The following is a 16,219-nucleotide window of genomic DNA, read 5'->3' as shown; positions in this document are numbered from 1 at the left end:
CAAAACTGTTTTAATTGCTTTTATCTTCAAATAATAATTTATCTTTTAAACTTTAATTTTAAATCATTTTAATATTTCCAGTTGTTTAATTTTTTATTAAATGTTCACTTTTTGTATATTTTTAGCAGTATTTTTTTTATTGTAAGCCACTTTTGAGTCCCAGTTTGGGGATAAAGATGGGATATTAATATAAGAAGGAGGAGGAGCAGAATGATAATACCTTACGTAGGTTCCTGGATCCTGGAGTATAAAGAAGCTTTTAGCTTCTTTGTAAGTATGATGGTTTTGAAGGCTAAAGGGATGAGAATAATTTTTGTGTGTCTTTCCTGCTTTCAAATATAAATGGTATTAGACCAGCAACTAATTTTCATTTGCACGTGTTATTCAACAGTTAATCAGAATTGCCACTTACTGAGTATTGTTGCTGCCTTTTATTGGACAGAATTTATAAACTATTTGTAATGATTATCTGTAATGAATTCTGGGGTTTTATTTTGCTTTCAGGAGCTACAAAAATAGTTCCAGTGGAAGCTGCTTCTTCCAAAACAGAGCAACTGACTAATCCGGAGACAGTGATGTCAGACTCCTCTCAGCAAAGAGGATATCAAGAATATGCCATTCAGCAAACTCCTTATGAGCAGCCAATGAAATCAAACAGGTAACCTCCATTTTTACACTAAATTCTACTTCATTCCTTGCAAAAACATGACATAACCTAAAATGTCTGAGGGGAGCCATACAACTGGTTTTCAGGAAGATAGTGTTCATTCCATTATGTGGCACAAGAAATGTAATGAAACCTCTGGGTATTTTCATTTGTTCTATGAAATTTCTACCATTTGTTGTTTCATGGAGACCAGATAAAAGTGGTAAACAGGAGGACTGATGTCTGAGATATGGAGGACATCATGGAGGACTGATGTCTGAGATATAGTGTCTCTCATGATTCTGTTCCCCAAACAAGTTACTTAGCTATGCATGTATATTTGGAATGGGGGTTCATTTGCCCTGACTATTCAAGCAGTAGCTGCAAATCAGCATGGCTCAGTATAGTATAGTAGTTTCATGTGCAGAGCTCTGCTACGCTGAACCACATACCACCTTCTGAACTTATTTAACAGCCTCTGAATCCAGTCCACATGGCCTTTCCATGCCTCTTGGGGAGAGAGCAGGATTGAAGAAGAGTCTGCTCAGGTCCCTGTAACCAAATACAAAATGATTACACCAGGGCGGAAACCCATCAGGGGCCTCTGGAGATCTCAGTGGTGCTGTAGTCACTTTGCATCTGGTTACAGCAACATAGCCAAGTGCTTTCCTGATCCCTTCTGCATCTCCACAAGGAACAGAATGGCTATGGGGGGTGGCTTAAGAGGCTGAGCTATGTCAGGGGGACTTTGGGTATTGTGGAGGGAGGGAGGAACCTCCCTTCATAACAGCCAACCTCCACAGTGATCAAAACAGGCATATACTGCTGTAAGAGAAACTTAGGCATGCATATGTCCCTTGTCACCCAGTTTGTATGGCCCAAGTTATATTTCTCGGCCTTTGATCATTCAGGTGTTTGGAGTTTCAGCTCCCCAAAACCCTGCCATCAGTTAAGCTGGCTAGGATGTCTGGACCTGAACTCCAAAACAGCTAGAAGGCCAGTGCCTGAGAATCACAGACCTATCTGATTCAATTTGCAGACAGTATCTGGTGATGTTTGCAGGTAGAAGATAAAGAGGGAAGATACAATTTCAAGGTGAATGAGAAATGCACTGATTTGATGTCAGCACTAGGTGGCAGCATGTTATCAACAGGATGTTCAAAACAGATTTACCTCACACTGGAAGGATCTTTTAGGCAGGGAAACACAGAGGTCTATGTGTTGAGCGAGTCAGGACCTATGATATTGTTTCATGTAGTAACTTCTTTGATCCCCTGTATGATCTGATAAATCATATTCAGATCCTTCTAGATTCTCTCGGTTTATGCTTGCAAAAATCTATCTTGAGAAGTTTATCTCCCATACCCCGCTGGTAATCACTGCTGAGTTGCACTTGAAAAAACATAATCTCACAAATAATTTGAAACCAGAGGCTTCATTAACAAAAAAATAATCTACATCCTATCATCTAAAGCCAAAATTGTAAAGACTGAGCATGCACATTTATGCCAGGGATGCCAAGATTGTCAGAATTCCATGAAATGTATGGGCCAATATTGTACATCATGCTTGTGTAGCACTTATATAATGATGGGGCTACACCATTCTTTTGCTGAGTACCTGCATTGTGCAGTCAATTGTGTATTTGCCAGTGTGATTGCTCATTTTCCTACTATGCAATGGGGAATGTACAGTGGCCATTTTTGCAATCTCAGTGAAGCATGTGATACACCAAAGGCACTGACAAATAGTTATAAACTATCTGACAGTGTGCTGGCTGGAATCCTGTTAGCTAGGCCCAACCTGAGTAGACCTGTTGATTCAATAGTTGAATGTTAACTCAACACATTGGTAAATCCAGTTGATGTGATGACCGTCTCTAGTATGTGCAACAGGATTTAGGCTCATATGGAAGGATTCTATTTGTGGAACCCCAAAATGACCATCAATTGAGTATCTCCGCTGCATAATGACCAGAAAGGTACAACTACATATGTAAAGGAATGTACACAGGTACATGACATAAACAAGACCTTGGCAATTGTGTTCTCTGGGAGAAGACCTGATAGCCTTCTTGTTGCCCAGCTAGATCGTTTCTGAGGCACAACAAAAAGTTTCTTTGCCCACTTCTTCCTTGGCTGTTGCTGTTTTGTACCCTCAGATCTCCTTTGAATTATGGTGATCCTAATCTTGGCTTTTCTTGGAAAGATTTACTCAGTGGTCTTGTGTTATTGCCTTCCTCTAAAGCCAAGGGAATATGACTTGCTCAGGGTCATGCAGTGGGGTCTCATGAGTGAGTGGAGATTCGAACCCTGGTCTCCATTAAAACCATTATGCCTCACTGACAGAAGATAAAGTACAGTTTAGGACAGTGGTTCCCAAACTTTGGTCCTCTAGATGTTTTGGATTTAAGTTGCCAGAATTCCTGACCTGCTGACTAAGCTTCTGGGAATCAAAATCCAAAACACACAGAGAACCAAAGTTTGGGAATCACAGCCTTAGGAGGAAAGTGTGTCCTCCTTTTTCCTTCTGATGGAAAATCTGAGCATGCACTGAATCAGGATCAGACTGATATTGTAGGCTGAGTTCTGTTTTCATCACTGCTGTAGTGGTGTGAATAATTAAAACTCTGGTTCTGTTTCTCACTAGGTTAGGTGCAACTCAGTTAAAAATCTTTACCTGTGAATACTGCAACAAGGTGTTCAAATTCAAGCACTCTCTTCAGGCCCACCTGAGGATCCATACCAATGAAAAGCCATACAAATGTACATTCTGCAGCTATGCCAGTGCCATCAAGGCAAACTTGAATGTTCACCTGAGAAAGCACACAGGGGAGAAGTTTGCTTGTGATTACTGCCCTTTTACTTGCCTGAGCAAAGGCCACCTCAAGGTCCATGTGGAGAGAGTACACAAGAAGATCAAACAGCACTGCCGTTTCTGCAAGAAGAAATACTCGGATGTCAAGAACCTGATCAAGCATATCAAGGAAGCCCATGACTTGCAAGACAAAAAAGTGAAGGAGGTATTTGACGAGCTCCGCTTGATGACCCGGGAAGGCAAAAGACAGCTGTTGTATGACTGCCACATCTGTGAGCGCAAGTTCAAAAATGAACTGGATCGTGACAGGCATATGCTGGTCCATGGGGATGAGAGGCCCTTTGCTTGTGAGCTATGTGGCCATGGAGCCACCAAGTACCAAGCACTTGAGCTTCATGTCCGAAAGCATCCTTTTGTGTATGTTTGTAGTGAGTGCTTGAAGAAATTTGTCAGCTCCATCAGACTCCGCTCACATATCAAGGAAGCCCATAGAGACTTGCCAGAGACTTCTGTTTTTAACAGTTCTATCAACCAGAGCTTTTGCTTACTGGAACCAGGAGGGGACATTCAACAAGAAGCCCTTGGAGAAGAGTTGTCACAGACTGCAGCAGAACTCTCACTTTTAAACTCTAAGGAGCTTTGTATACTAAAGAAACCAGTTTGTGCAAATGAACTGAATGCTATGGAAGGGAGCCATCATAATAACATTGGCGCCAAGGTAGAAATCACTTCTGTCCCCACTTTAGATCTTGAAAGCCCTTTAGTTGCAAGTACATCAGATCCCTTATGCCCATCATTGACAGAACTAGTACCCCCAGATGCCTTCACTGATAGTACCCCAGATGCCTTTCTACAGAAAAATGTTCCTTCTGAATTGGCTGAAGAAAGGGTCCTTCCTGAGAACGAAGGTGAGGTCTCTTGTGAACCTTCAGAAAGCATACAAAGTGAAGTCATTCTGCTTTCAGGAGATGAGAGGAGTAATATAGACCAGCATTGCCAAGTTCCACAGTGTGCTCCTGATCTCAAAGAAACAGGCCAAGCTATCTGTCTTAATGCTCAGGAAGCAGATGTGGCAACAACAGAAGAGGTAGAGTCCTCTGTTCAACTTTCCACTTTGGAATCCAACACAGCAGTTGGTGACAAATCAGATTCATGCCCAGTGTCTTCAGAGAATCGAACTGGAGCAGCAGTCTTTATGCAGATTTTGGACAGTTTGCAAAAACGACAAATGAACACGGCTCTCTGTGAAAAGATCAGGAAGGTCTATGGAGACTTGGAATGTGAATACTGTGGTGAGGAGTATGCAGAACATGAGTAGGGGAGGGGGTGGCAATAAAACTACACAGGAGACAAGTCTTGGAGTATGCTGCATAATGGGAAAATTTGGTTGGTATTTGGGGGTTATTTTTATTTTGGGCACAAAATAATTGGTTTTCTTAGGAAAAGTCAGATCAGTAAAAGCAGGCGCTTTTACTTATTCTCACGTGTGAACAAGAGGAGTGTTCCCTTGCAGGTCGAGTGGGCAAATCCATCCCTTTCAATATTGCTGGACAGCAACTCCCAACAGCCCTAGCCAGTGGATCCAGCATTGAGATATTATGGGAGTTGCAGTCCAACAACTCCTGCAGGGCCACAGTTGCCCACTCTTTCTTTAAAGTCAGAGGAACTGTCCCACTGTGCCTTGAGAGAAAAAACTGACAGATGGGCCAGATGGGCATAAAAAGAAATAAGCAGAATCCAAAAGAACAGTAAGAGGGATGAGCAGCAGCTTTACACTCACACCTGAGAGGAGCTGGTAGACTGGATGAGAAATAGATGGGGAAGGATGTCTGGAATGGAGCATGACAAGAAGTAATTACAATGGAAAATTTGGTTTGCATGGGAATGGTTCACTAAAAATACTTGGGTCCAAGAGTTTCTGGGAGCTCAGCCCTGAAGTGGTGGTTTCAGCAACTTGTTCATCCATGCTCTTAACATTTCTAGGGTTGTTGTCCACTCTCTGCCTCCCTTCATGATCTCCAAAACCTGGCACTTTCCCAATAAATGGCATCATGTATCAAAGGTTAGAAGATAGAGGAAATGTTACTGGATGTCATATGGGTGGGTAGCTACACAGAGAACAGAAATTTTGCATCTTGTACTTGGGGCCACTGCAAGCCATTTCCAGCTTAGTCTGAAACTTAACTTGCCTTGATAACTGTGCTGTGTAAGCAAGAGAAGGTGCAATTTGAACCTTGAGAGTAAAAGAAGACTGGAGGCTAGCTAGGAAAGGAAGCCCAGAGTGGATGCTAAAAGCTGAGAACATCACACTGTAAGTTGGACCTGTATTATATAAAGGATTGCTTACCTGTAGTTACATCTCTTTGAATCATCCTTTTTATCCTTTTTCCTTGCCAATGGCAGTAAAAGTCCTCTTCTGTCTCGTGCTTTCAATTCCCTTAGCTCCTTACTTGGCTTGCATCTGGGAAATGTTAGAGGATATTTACCATATGATCTTTAAACTTCACATAGCTTCCTTGGATAGTTGTTTGTTTTATTCTTTGACCAGAACTTGATGTACATAGAATTTGTATATAGGCTGAATCCTTGCCTGATATCATGCAAGAACCCATTCATTGTATGAGGCACACTGGGAAGTAGGAGGGACAATAAAAGGCTAAATACAGTGGTACCCCGGGTTACGAAATTAATTCGTTCCGCGGTTAATTTCGTAACCCGAAATACCTTCGTAAGCCGAATTCCCATAGGCGCTAATGGAAAAATAGCTCTCTGCTGCCCTCCGGTGGCGGAAAATAGCGCCGCGGTTTTTTCGTAACCCGAAGAAACCTTCGTAAGCCGAAGCAATAAATCCCTATGGGATTTTTTCGTATCCCGAAAAATTCGTAACCCGGCGCATTCGTATCCCGGGGTACCACTGTAGTCTGAAAAAAGGCATCTTTTGACTAGGAATGACAATAAATCACAGGCATAACTTAGTGATAGAGAATATTGTTGGGATCACAGCTTGGAAAATTTGGTTTGCTAGGCTGCCAAATAGTATGGCCAGTGACTATGCTGGCTAGAGAATTCTGGGAGTTATGTCACAAAAAATCACCTTCCCACACTTTAGTGGCAAGCTAAAGCTCCTAACTAGGGTTCTGATTTGTTCACCAGAAATGGAGACCATAATTTTGTTCACCCTTGCAAGTGTGTAAGTTTGAGCTGAGCAGAGGTTAAACTGGTAGTTGTGGTCTCATGGACAGTCCTATCCCCAAATCCCATGATAGTACCCCCATTCTTATTTGAATTGCTATCACAGTATCATTCTTCATTACAGTATTCTGCATATGGCTAGCTAGATGATGTTTTACAAAAGCAGTCCTAGGAGTCCTAGTAGACCACAAATTGAACATGAATCAACAGTGTGATGCGGCAGCTAAAAAAGCCAATGCAATTTTAGGCTGCGTCAATAGAAGTATAGTGTCTAGATCAAGGAAGTAATAGTACCAATCTATTCTGTCTTGGTCAGACCTCACCTGGAATACTGCATCTAGTTCTGGGCACCAGAAAGGATGTTGACAAATTGGAGCATGTCCAGAGGGGAGCGACCAAAATGGTGAAGGGTCTGAAAAGCATGCCTTATGAGGAGAGACTTAGGGCTTGGTATGTTTATCCTGGAGAAGAGACAGTTAAAAGAAGTTATATGATAGCCCTGCTTACGTATTTGAGGATTTAAAGATGGAGCAAGCTTGTTTTCTGCTGTTCCAGAGACTAGAACACAGAGCAATGGGTGCAAGCTCCAGGAAAAGAGATTCCACCTCAACATGAGGAGGAACTTCCTGACAGTAAGTGCTGTTCGACAGTGGAACGCACTCTTTCAGAGAGTGGTGAAGTCTCCCTCTTTGGAGGTCTTAAAACAGAGGCTTGATGGCCATCTTTCAGGGATATTTTGATTGTGAATTCCTGCATGGCAGGGGGTTGGACTTGATGGCCCTTGTGATCTCTTCCAATTCTGTGATTCCAGGGTACAGCAATGATTTGAATTGCTGTCTCTCAGTATCACACTTGGCATTCTTTCCATTACACAGTATTTGAGTGCACCACATTTAGATAAATGTAATTAAACTTGTTCGTATTTTAAATTGTTCTTTTTAGGCAAGCTGTTTTGGTACCAGGTGCATTATGACATGCACGTTCGTACTCACACACGAGAGCATCTCTATTACTGCTCTCAGTGCAGTTACTCCTCCATCACCAAAAACTGTCTCAAACGACACGTCATCCAGAAACACAGTAATATTTTGCTGAAATGTCCCACAGAAGACTGTGATTATTCCACACCTGATAAATACAAATTGCAGGCCCATCTGAAAGTGCACACAGACCTGGTAAGTGTGAATCATATCCTTTTCTTTAAACCTCTACAAAATTTGTTCTGCCAAATCCTTTCTGTGAAGAGTCTCAAACTATAAGGTAGACTCAGTTATTTCCCATTATGTGTCTTATGTCAGTTGTATTTGAAACTGATGTTACCCGATTCCTAGACTTTGCCTACTTACAGTATTATTAGTGTCTTATTTATGCGAGCATGAATTTTTGGATGCTTTACACATTCCATCTTCGATCCCATTTTTATATACAAGAAAGTCTGAATTTTAAGGAAATGGTTCTATAGTACTTGAAGATTTCTAAAGAGCAGAGTTTCTTGAGAACTGCTTATGCTTGTGTAATAATAAAAGTGACATCTATTTGAATTGCATATTTTGCATAATACGATTTCTGCTACTTTTGAAGAATAAGAAGCATATAGTGGAGATGTGAGCAACATAAACATATGTGTTGCTATGAGGCTAACATATTCACTTTGCATCCTTTTGCTGAATTTGCAGCTACACTGCCAAAATTTGGTAGATCCAGGCTATGTGTCAGACCATATCTTCCTATATGAGGCTGCCTGGGCCTTGAGATCCTTAAGAAAGGTCTTTCTCTAAGGTTCAAAAATATACTGCAAAAATAATCCAGTTTGATACCATTTTACTGTCCTGGCTCAATGCTAGGGAATTCTGGGAACTCTAGTTTTGTGAGACATTCAGCCTCTGTCAGAGGGCTCTGGTGCCACAATTAACTACAGTTCCCAGAATTTCCTAACACTGAGCCATGACAGTTAAAGAGGTCTCTAACTGGATTATTTCTGCAGTGTGTTTTGGACCTTGGTGATACCACCTTCACAGCATGACAAGTAGATATATGCAATAAAGCCTTTTCAGTGGCTATCCCTAAGCTTTGAAACTTCCTTCCAAGGGAGACTTAGAATGGCCTTGTCTTTGCTGTTTTTTTATCAGCACACACAATTGGGTTTTTTTTAATACTGTACTGTGATGGAGTTTTGAAAATGGAATGTTATGAAAGAAAAATAGTTTTAGAGGCTGTTGTACATTTTTTAATTGTAGTATTTTCAAACACCTTTTCATTATCTTTAATTTCTGTTTTAAATTGTTTTTAAAGTTGAAAATACTTCAATTCCATTTTAATGTGGATCTTTTGTATGTTTTAACTATACTGTATTCTTTTTTAATTTATAAGTCACCTTGAGTTCTAGTTTTGGGGGGAAATGAGAATATAAATGAGGATGAGGATGATGTGATAACAGCCAAAAAAGTCACAGTTTTTAAAAAGAAAGTGTGATAAAGTGATCTACGTTTTCAAGTGAATTCACATGTGTTTTTATTGCACAGAAAACAGCATTTTATGTGCAGGAAACAGCTTTTTTCTGCACAGAAAATAATATTTCCAAAATTTTTTTGCAAAATAAGTTGTGACATAGAAAGAAGCTTCAAAACTGCTTGGTTCTCACAGTGGAAAGAAAACTACTAAAACTAATTGGTGCTTCTTTCGGGAATTGCATTGCTACTGTTTTTAAGAGCTTTCAAAAATCTTTTAAATTGCATTTTATTCTTTTATTGGTGTTGAATGGCTTTAACACTGCAAATAGTATAATTCTATTTTAATGCTCTCTTTTTGTACCTTTTCAATTGTATAATTCTTTTAAATTATGGGCCTCTTTGAGTCTCAATTCTAGGAGCAGGGGAAACGAGATATAAATAAATATAACAACAACAATAAGAATAGCAGCCAATGCACCTCTTTGCACACATCTCCTATAATTTGCTTATTCTTGACATAGAGTTTTAGATTAGAATCCTGTTAATTCTTCCCAAATAGACTATTGAATCAGTTGTCAAATGATGAGTTAACATGTAGGCCTATCATTTGATTCATTGGCTCTGCTTTATTCAGGACTAAACATACGATTTAGGTCTTGGATTTGTTAATGCCAACTCAGAAAGCCAGTAACATCAGCTCAGTAGACTATGAGCAGTCCTTTCTTTTTCCTTGAAATTCTCTTCCCAGAGAGATTCAAGCTATTCCATATTTGGAAAGAGCATGTTTTCCTATTTTGAATGGTGTTTGAGGACTGGAGTAAGTCAACTTGGGGCTCTTTCAATCATTTTGAAGGGATTGTGTTAAACCTTTTACTGATACTTTAAAGGGATTGTTAATGTTGAAAGGTTTTAAATAGGGCAAGTTGGAAAGGTAGCGGAGATGTTTTTCTGAATATTTTTTCCTTATCTGTTTTCAGGTTTTGTTACTGCAGTGCCTAAAAGCATTGATGCATCTAATGCTTTTTAGATCTGCTTTATGCTGACAGGAGGTCGACTATTGGCCAATATCTCTAGCAGTTACTTCCATTCTTTTTCTTCTTAAATAAAGCACAAGATAGTTTGCCTCCTATTCTCACTAACTACTGTTGTTTCATAAGCCACAGGCAAGCTTTTCAAAAAGCAGCAGGAAGCAAAGAGCAAAAGGAAGGGGTCCTTCTATAAATACACATAATGTTGTCCTGTGTTTATTATTGGTGTTTTTGCTTGACTCAGAGAATAACTTCGCAGTTAAATGTGTTTTGCAGAGTAAATCTGAGCTTGGTTTTAGGTCACTTTCTTGATTTTTATTTTCGGCATTCGATTTTTCACCAGATGCTGCGCTCTCTGTGTGGTTGTGTGTGTCCCTACAGCTCCATTTGTAATTCAGAAACCTAGTGTTATATGGCTGAAAATAGGTAGCAAGTTTTCTATAGCTTCCTTTGAGAGTCAAGAAAGAAAGCTGGATATAGCCACCGTACATCTGTTGCTGGAAATGGATTCTGCAATAGTCTAGGCAAAACAACTTCTGAAAGCAAATTGCTTCCAATAGTATCATCAATAGATTTTCCTAGTGAACTGGAATTTGCCATTGGTACTTCCTTGCTTATAGAATGGTGGCATTGCACAGGATTTCTGCTAACATTTGGCTGGTATTAGCAGTCCGGTTATGGTTCTACATTCATGAGAAGCTCATTACATTTGATGAAACCATTGGGGCCCTTTCACATGACACAATTATAGTGCTATGATTCCACTTTAACTGCTATTTAACATCCTGTGGAATCCTGCAATTTCCAATTTAGCAAGGGACATTTAGAGTTCTCAGCCAGAGAGTTCTAGTGCAAATCCCAGGATTTTACAGGATTCAGCCATGGCACTTAAAGTAGAATCATAATACCATAATTGTTTAGTATATAAAGGGTTATCGTAGCAAACTCTTGTATTGTAAAGTATTGCAAAGTCTTGTATTGTAAATACTTGTAAAGTATTGTAGCAAAGGTTTAATTATTTAGTATACAAAGGAGTATTGTATCAAGTCTACTTCCTCAGATTCATGGCAAATACAGTAGCAATACAAATGAAAATCTAGTGGGTATGGTGATGGGGTCACAAGTTCAGTTCTAACAGCTGTCTTTGGAGGACGAAAGAAAGAATAAGGATGTTGCCTAAAGCTGAGGTGAGTTGATAACCATATGAATGTTGGTAGGTGTTGGAAATTAGTATGATACTGGCTGGGAATCCGAAAGGAGAAGTGATGAACTATCCAAAAGAGCCCTCATGAAGGTTGGGGAGGTAACTAACATTATGATATCTGTAGTGTGCCAGGAATCAATTGTTGATAGACTAGTGTTTGTAGATATATTCTAATTCTGCTATTTTTCTTTCCAGTATTCCTTTGTAGTTTTTTGTTTGATTAAGGACTGCTTTTCTATGGTCTGAGATGGACCTTAGAAATCCATTGAGATGTATAAGCAGACAAAAATAATACCAGTTAATTCATTTCCTGCATTGTGGGAGCTAAAAAAACAACAACCGGGGGAATGATGTGGTACAGGTTTTCTGGACTATAATATTTGGGCTATAGACAGTATTATGAAATACATGTTTTAATAATCCACTGTGGAGATTATCACACACAAAATTTGTGCTGGGATAGGCGTGGGTTGTAACCATGAGTGGCTGGCCGGGGCAGTAGGCAGCCGTATCCAACCCAGGCTCCCAGCAGGTTTTCATGAATGGGATTAAAACTGTTCTGGGAAAGCTGCGGGAGAAGCCTGGGTTGGATACAGGCAGCCTACTGCCCAGGCAGTAACTGCCACCATGGTTACAACCCACGCCTATCCCAGTGTGGTAAGAGCCCACTCACTGTTACAACCCAGATCTACCGTGGCACAGCTTTTGCATGTGATAATCATGTTTAAAAAAAGAAAGAAATCCAAAGGAAGCTCCATGAACAAAACTCAAGATGTCAACAAGCAGGATGGACAGATATGTTCTTCCTGACAAGTTAATTTGGTATACACTGGGAGTTTATTTTGTTTTCAAAGTATAGGAGAGCATTCCAGTTATTCCACTCTTCAATTATGAGGTTTAGGAAAATCGCACCATGCCGTTACCCAAGGTGATGTGCGAGCATCTCTAAGACATGTTTCTGGCATTCCATTTTTTGAATTGGTAACTGCACATGGAAAGGTAGATATATAGAAGATGATTGCTGCTTGCTCTTACAGTGCTTGAATGGAAGACCTAGCAAGGCTGCAAAACTGAAATGATTTCCATCCAAAACCTCCTTCCTCATTAATAGCGTCCCTAAGTGACATACAGAGCATTCAATATACTTGTTAGCATCCCAATGAAAATGGCTATGAAGCAGAAGGGCACGAAAGCTGCAAAATGTGGATCTGTTTGCTTCCCCATACAACTTTCATTTTGAGAAATGTGCATTTTCAGAAAGCTAAGGAGGGAAAGTGGAGTCAAAATGACCCTAATTAATTGCACTTTGAGACACACTCAAAGATTGGTTAGTATTTTGCAATGCTGAATGAATCACTTGGCAGTAATATATAGAAAACCTGGCACAAACATTTCCTCTGTTCAGATTAGTTGTTTCATCAGGTTGACATTGTCAGGCTTTTCCTTTCAGACTCAAAGGAACAAATGTAAACATAATATTTCAAGCCAAAGGGGAAATGCATGTGGCAACAAAAGGGGAGAAGATATGGGAAATGTAGCAGAAGAAAACTGAATTTTGATGAAATGTTTGACACCCCAAGAGACTTGAGTAGCAGCTGGACTTTGTGCCCGACTTTTGAATAAATAAATCTTATTGCCAGGTCAGTGTGTTTTACACCACTCAGGCTTTTAAAAAGTTTGCAGTATAGCCTCTTACAGGTAGCCACACAGTTGAAATAAGGAGTTTAGTCTCAAATTTACCATGAAAAAATATATCTGGACACTGGCATGATAAGTCTGGGGTCTGTGATAATGCCACATATCCTCTCACAAATTAGTATAAATTTTGTATGTGGTGGAGAAAAGCCATTTTGAATTTGTTTTTTGCATGCATGCATTTGTTTTTTAGTGGGTGTTTTTATAAATATGTTGCATTTTTAAACGTTTCTTTAATGAAAAAAGCATTTTTGTGTGCTTTAAAAAAAATACATGCATGATTCTCAATGTACACCTGTTTTATACCTTTTCCCCCAGATTATATCCCAAAATGTGGGATGACATCTGGAGGTACAGATTTGTTAAAATAATGAAAAAGAGTTCTAGTCCTGTATAATCCAGAATTCAAAAAATCTGTTTTTAATTTGTTAGTGTTAGGTAAAGTAGAAAGCCCGTGTAAAATCACCCATATAACGCCATGAAAGATTTAGCAAGGATAGAAATTTTGATTTTGAGGTGAACTCAGCTGGCTTGGATGCTCTTCCGAGGGCAGCCAAAACCATATATGTATGTCCAGGTAATCCTGGTGTTTTACGCGCTGCCATGATGCCACAGAACTATCTAGTTTTGTCATCACGCTAGACATTGTTTCTCAGCCCTGGGTTTCCCAATCTGTACGTGTTGAATGGTAAGGAAAACAGAAAATATAGGAAAGCATTTCACGTTTTGTGTTAGAGTCCACACTAGACATTTTGCCTGTTTTAGTCCTTTAGAAAGTCTTCAAAAAGGCAACATTTCAAAAACCAGGGCTAAATTAGCACTTCTTTGTCCAGGACAAATGCCGATACGGAGAATGTGACAAGAAGTGTATTGTAAAAGAATCCCAACTGGATCATTAAGCGAGGCTCTGTTTCCATCTGTGACAAGGGCATTGTGATGAGCTTCTGACTATGAGGGAGCCTTTCTTGGGGACACCTATTTATTACTTGAGTGGTTTCAGGAAGGCAAAGTCTCAGACCAAAAATGTCTTCATGCTGGCTGGAAAAGTGGCAGGGTTACTCTGAAGGATAAGACAGTAATATGTTCCCCAGTCAGTCCTGGGAATATCTAACAAAAAACCAAATGACTGAGAGCCACTGTGAAAATCTGACCATTCACCTTACTGTTAAAAGAAGAGCTTTGGCCAGACATTCCTGCATGATTCCTGAAGTTGTCACAAGCATATTCCAAGGAAGCTCTTGGTTTGAGAAAACTGCCTCGTGTAACAAAGAAACCGGTGTTTTTGAAGATACTGAACTGCAGAACTGCTAAAGATAACTTTCAGCCTGCTCCTGGATGAGATAGTCCACCCGTCTTTTGTTGTTTGTGTTGTTGTTTATTTGTTTGATGCCCAGAGTTAACTGGAACTGCATCCAGATTGCTAACAGATGCTGGTTACAGGGAGCATTCAACTCTGTTGCTGAAACAGCCATTGTCTGCTAGTCTGTTTCCAGACATAATTCAAAGTGTGGTTATGACCAGAAAGCCCATATGGCATAGGTGCAGGCTGTCTGGAGGACTTTATCTTCCATATGGGCTTCCCAATTTAAGATCTTCAGAGAAGGCACTTTCTCTATACCACTGCGGTCACAGGGACATTTAGGCCCGAACAGACAGGCCAAAATAAAACGGCTTCGGGTCTCTTTGGAGGTATGCTGTTTAAATGACACATTTAAGAGGCCAGAAGCTGCACCAAAGCTGTGTTTCCAGTCCTCAGGACTGGAGCGTGGCTATGCCATGGCTTCCAGCCTCTTAGAATGCATGCATCATTAAATAGCATACCTCCAAAGTGACCTGAAGCAGCTTTATTATTTGACCTGTCTGTTCAGGCCCATAGTGAGAACATGGGAGAGAGCCTTTTCTGTGGCTGGTCTACACTTGGATGTCCCTCCCTAGGAAATTGAAGATATAGCTGTGTTAGTCTGTAGAATCAGTAATAGAGAGATCTTGTAGCACATTTGAGACTAACTGAAAGAAAGAAATTGGCAGCATCAGCTTCATAGACTTCACTCTACTTCTTCAGATGCGTTGGGTGGCCTCTTCTGCTGTCTTTTTGGTGGCAGGTGAAGTCTTTTTTCTCCAGCAAGCTTAGGAATTGTTGCTTGCTACACAAAGGGGCTTTTCATGGTGCTATACTGCTTTTAATCATTGTTTTTAAAATAATAATTAAGTTCATAATACAGTTTTTAATTTCAGCTCTATTTGCATATATATATATATATATATAATATATATATATATAATATTATTGTAATTTTCCATCTTTGTTAGCCTCCTTGAGTCCCAGTCTAGAAATGGGGAGATATAAATAAAGGGAGGGAGGAGGGACCAGGTGGCCTCGGGATGGAGAAAGTATGTGTGTGTGAGTTTTTGTAAAGTGTCTTGAAATTTCTGTCTGTCATCTTTGATCTTTGCTGCCTTTCACACACACCGTGGAATCCTCTGTTAGAGTGATAGTACTTGATCTTTAAACTCCAAAACTCATTCTGTTCTGCTTTTTCAAGTGTTGCTACTTGCCTACTTCCTGACTCCCCAGGTTCTATCGCTTTAAATTCTTTGGGGCTCGACAGACAGGCAGCTCCGCACTGCCCATCTTTTGCCCGAGTCGGTGCTCAGCAGCAGCACGCTGCAGCACTCACTGGTGCCAAAAAGAAGCCGCCTAGAGCGGCTTGTTTTTGCAGCGCACAAACAGGAAGGGGCGCCGCCATGACACCACTTCTGCCAGCGACGTCCGGACGCTGTGCGGCCCTTTCGTCATCATGGCGCCCCCATGTGGACAGAGGGCCGCCATGATGGCACTACCTCCGTATTAGGGTTTGGGAGTGTGCAGTTGCTGCGCGCTTCCGAACCTAATTTTGGTCTGAAGACGGCACTTTCCATCCATCTGTACTGGGCCTTTAATACCTTTTAATACTCTTCAATATACAGTGGTGCCTCAGGTTACGAAATTAATTATTTCCGCCATTCCTTTCGTAACCCGAAAATTTCGTAACCCGAAATACTCCGTTACACTGGAAAGCCTATAGCAGCATTTGAATTTCGGCCGAAATGAATTTCGTAACCGAAAAATATTTCGAACCCGAAACAGTTTTTTGCCAATCTGACTTTTTCGTATCCCGGAAATTCGTAACGCATCAATGTCCAAGTA

The 16,219-nt window shown here is 40.3% G+C and overlaps 1 protein-coding gene across 1 annotated transcript in view; it reads left to right on the top strand.

Annotated features, from left to right (window-relative positions):
- The window catches only part of ZFAT (zinc finger and AT-hook domain containing), a 187,054-nt gene that overhangs the window by 91,059 nt on the left and 79,776 nt on the right, over positions 1-16,219 (top strand). Inside the window, 3 exon segments of the mRNA XM_042461673.1 lie at positions 505-658; positions 3,296-4,755; positions 7,598-7,830. Of these exon segments, the coding sequence (XP_042317607.1) occupies positions 505-658; positions 3,296-4,755; positions 7,598-7,830 (1,847 nt within the window).

The sequence above is a fragment of the Sceloporus undulatus genome, chromosome 4 (genome assembly GCF_019175285.1).
Source record: "Sceloporus undulatus isolate JIND9_A2432 ecotype Alabama chromosome 4, SceUnd_v1.1, whole genome shotgun sequence".
Classification (NCBI taxonomy): Eukaryota; Metazoa; Chordata; class Lepidosauria; order Squamata; family Phrynosomatidae; genus Sceloporus; species Sceloporus undulatus.
Note: the sequence above shows the minus strand (reverse complement) of the source record. Positions and strands in the feature narration are given on the sequence as shown.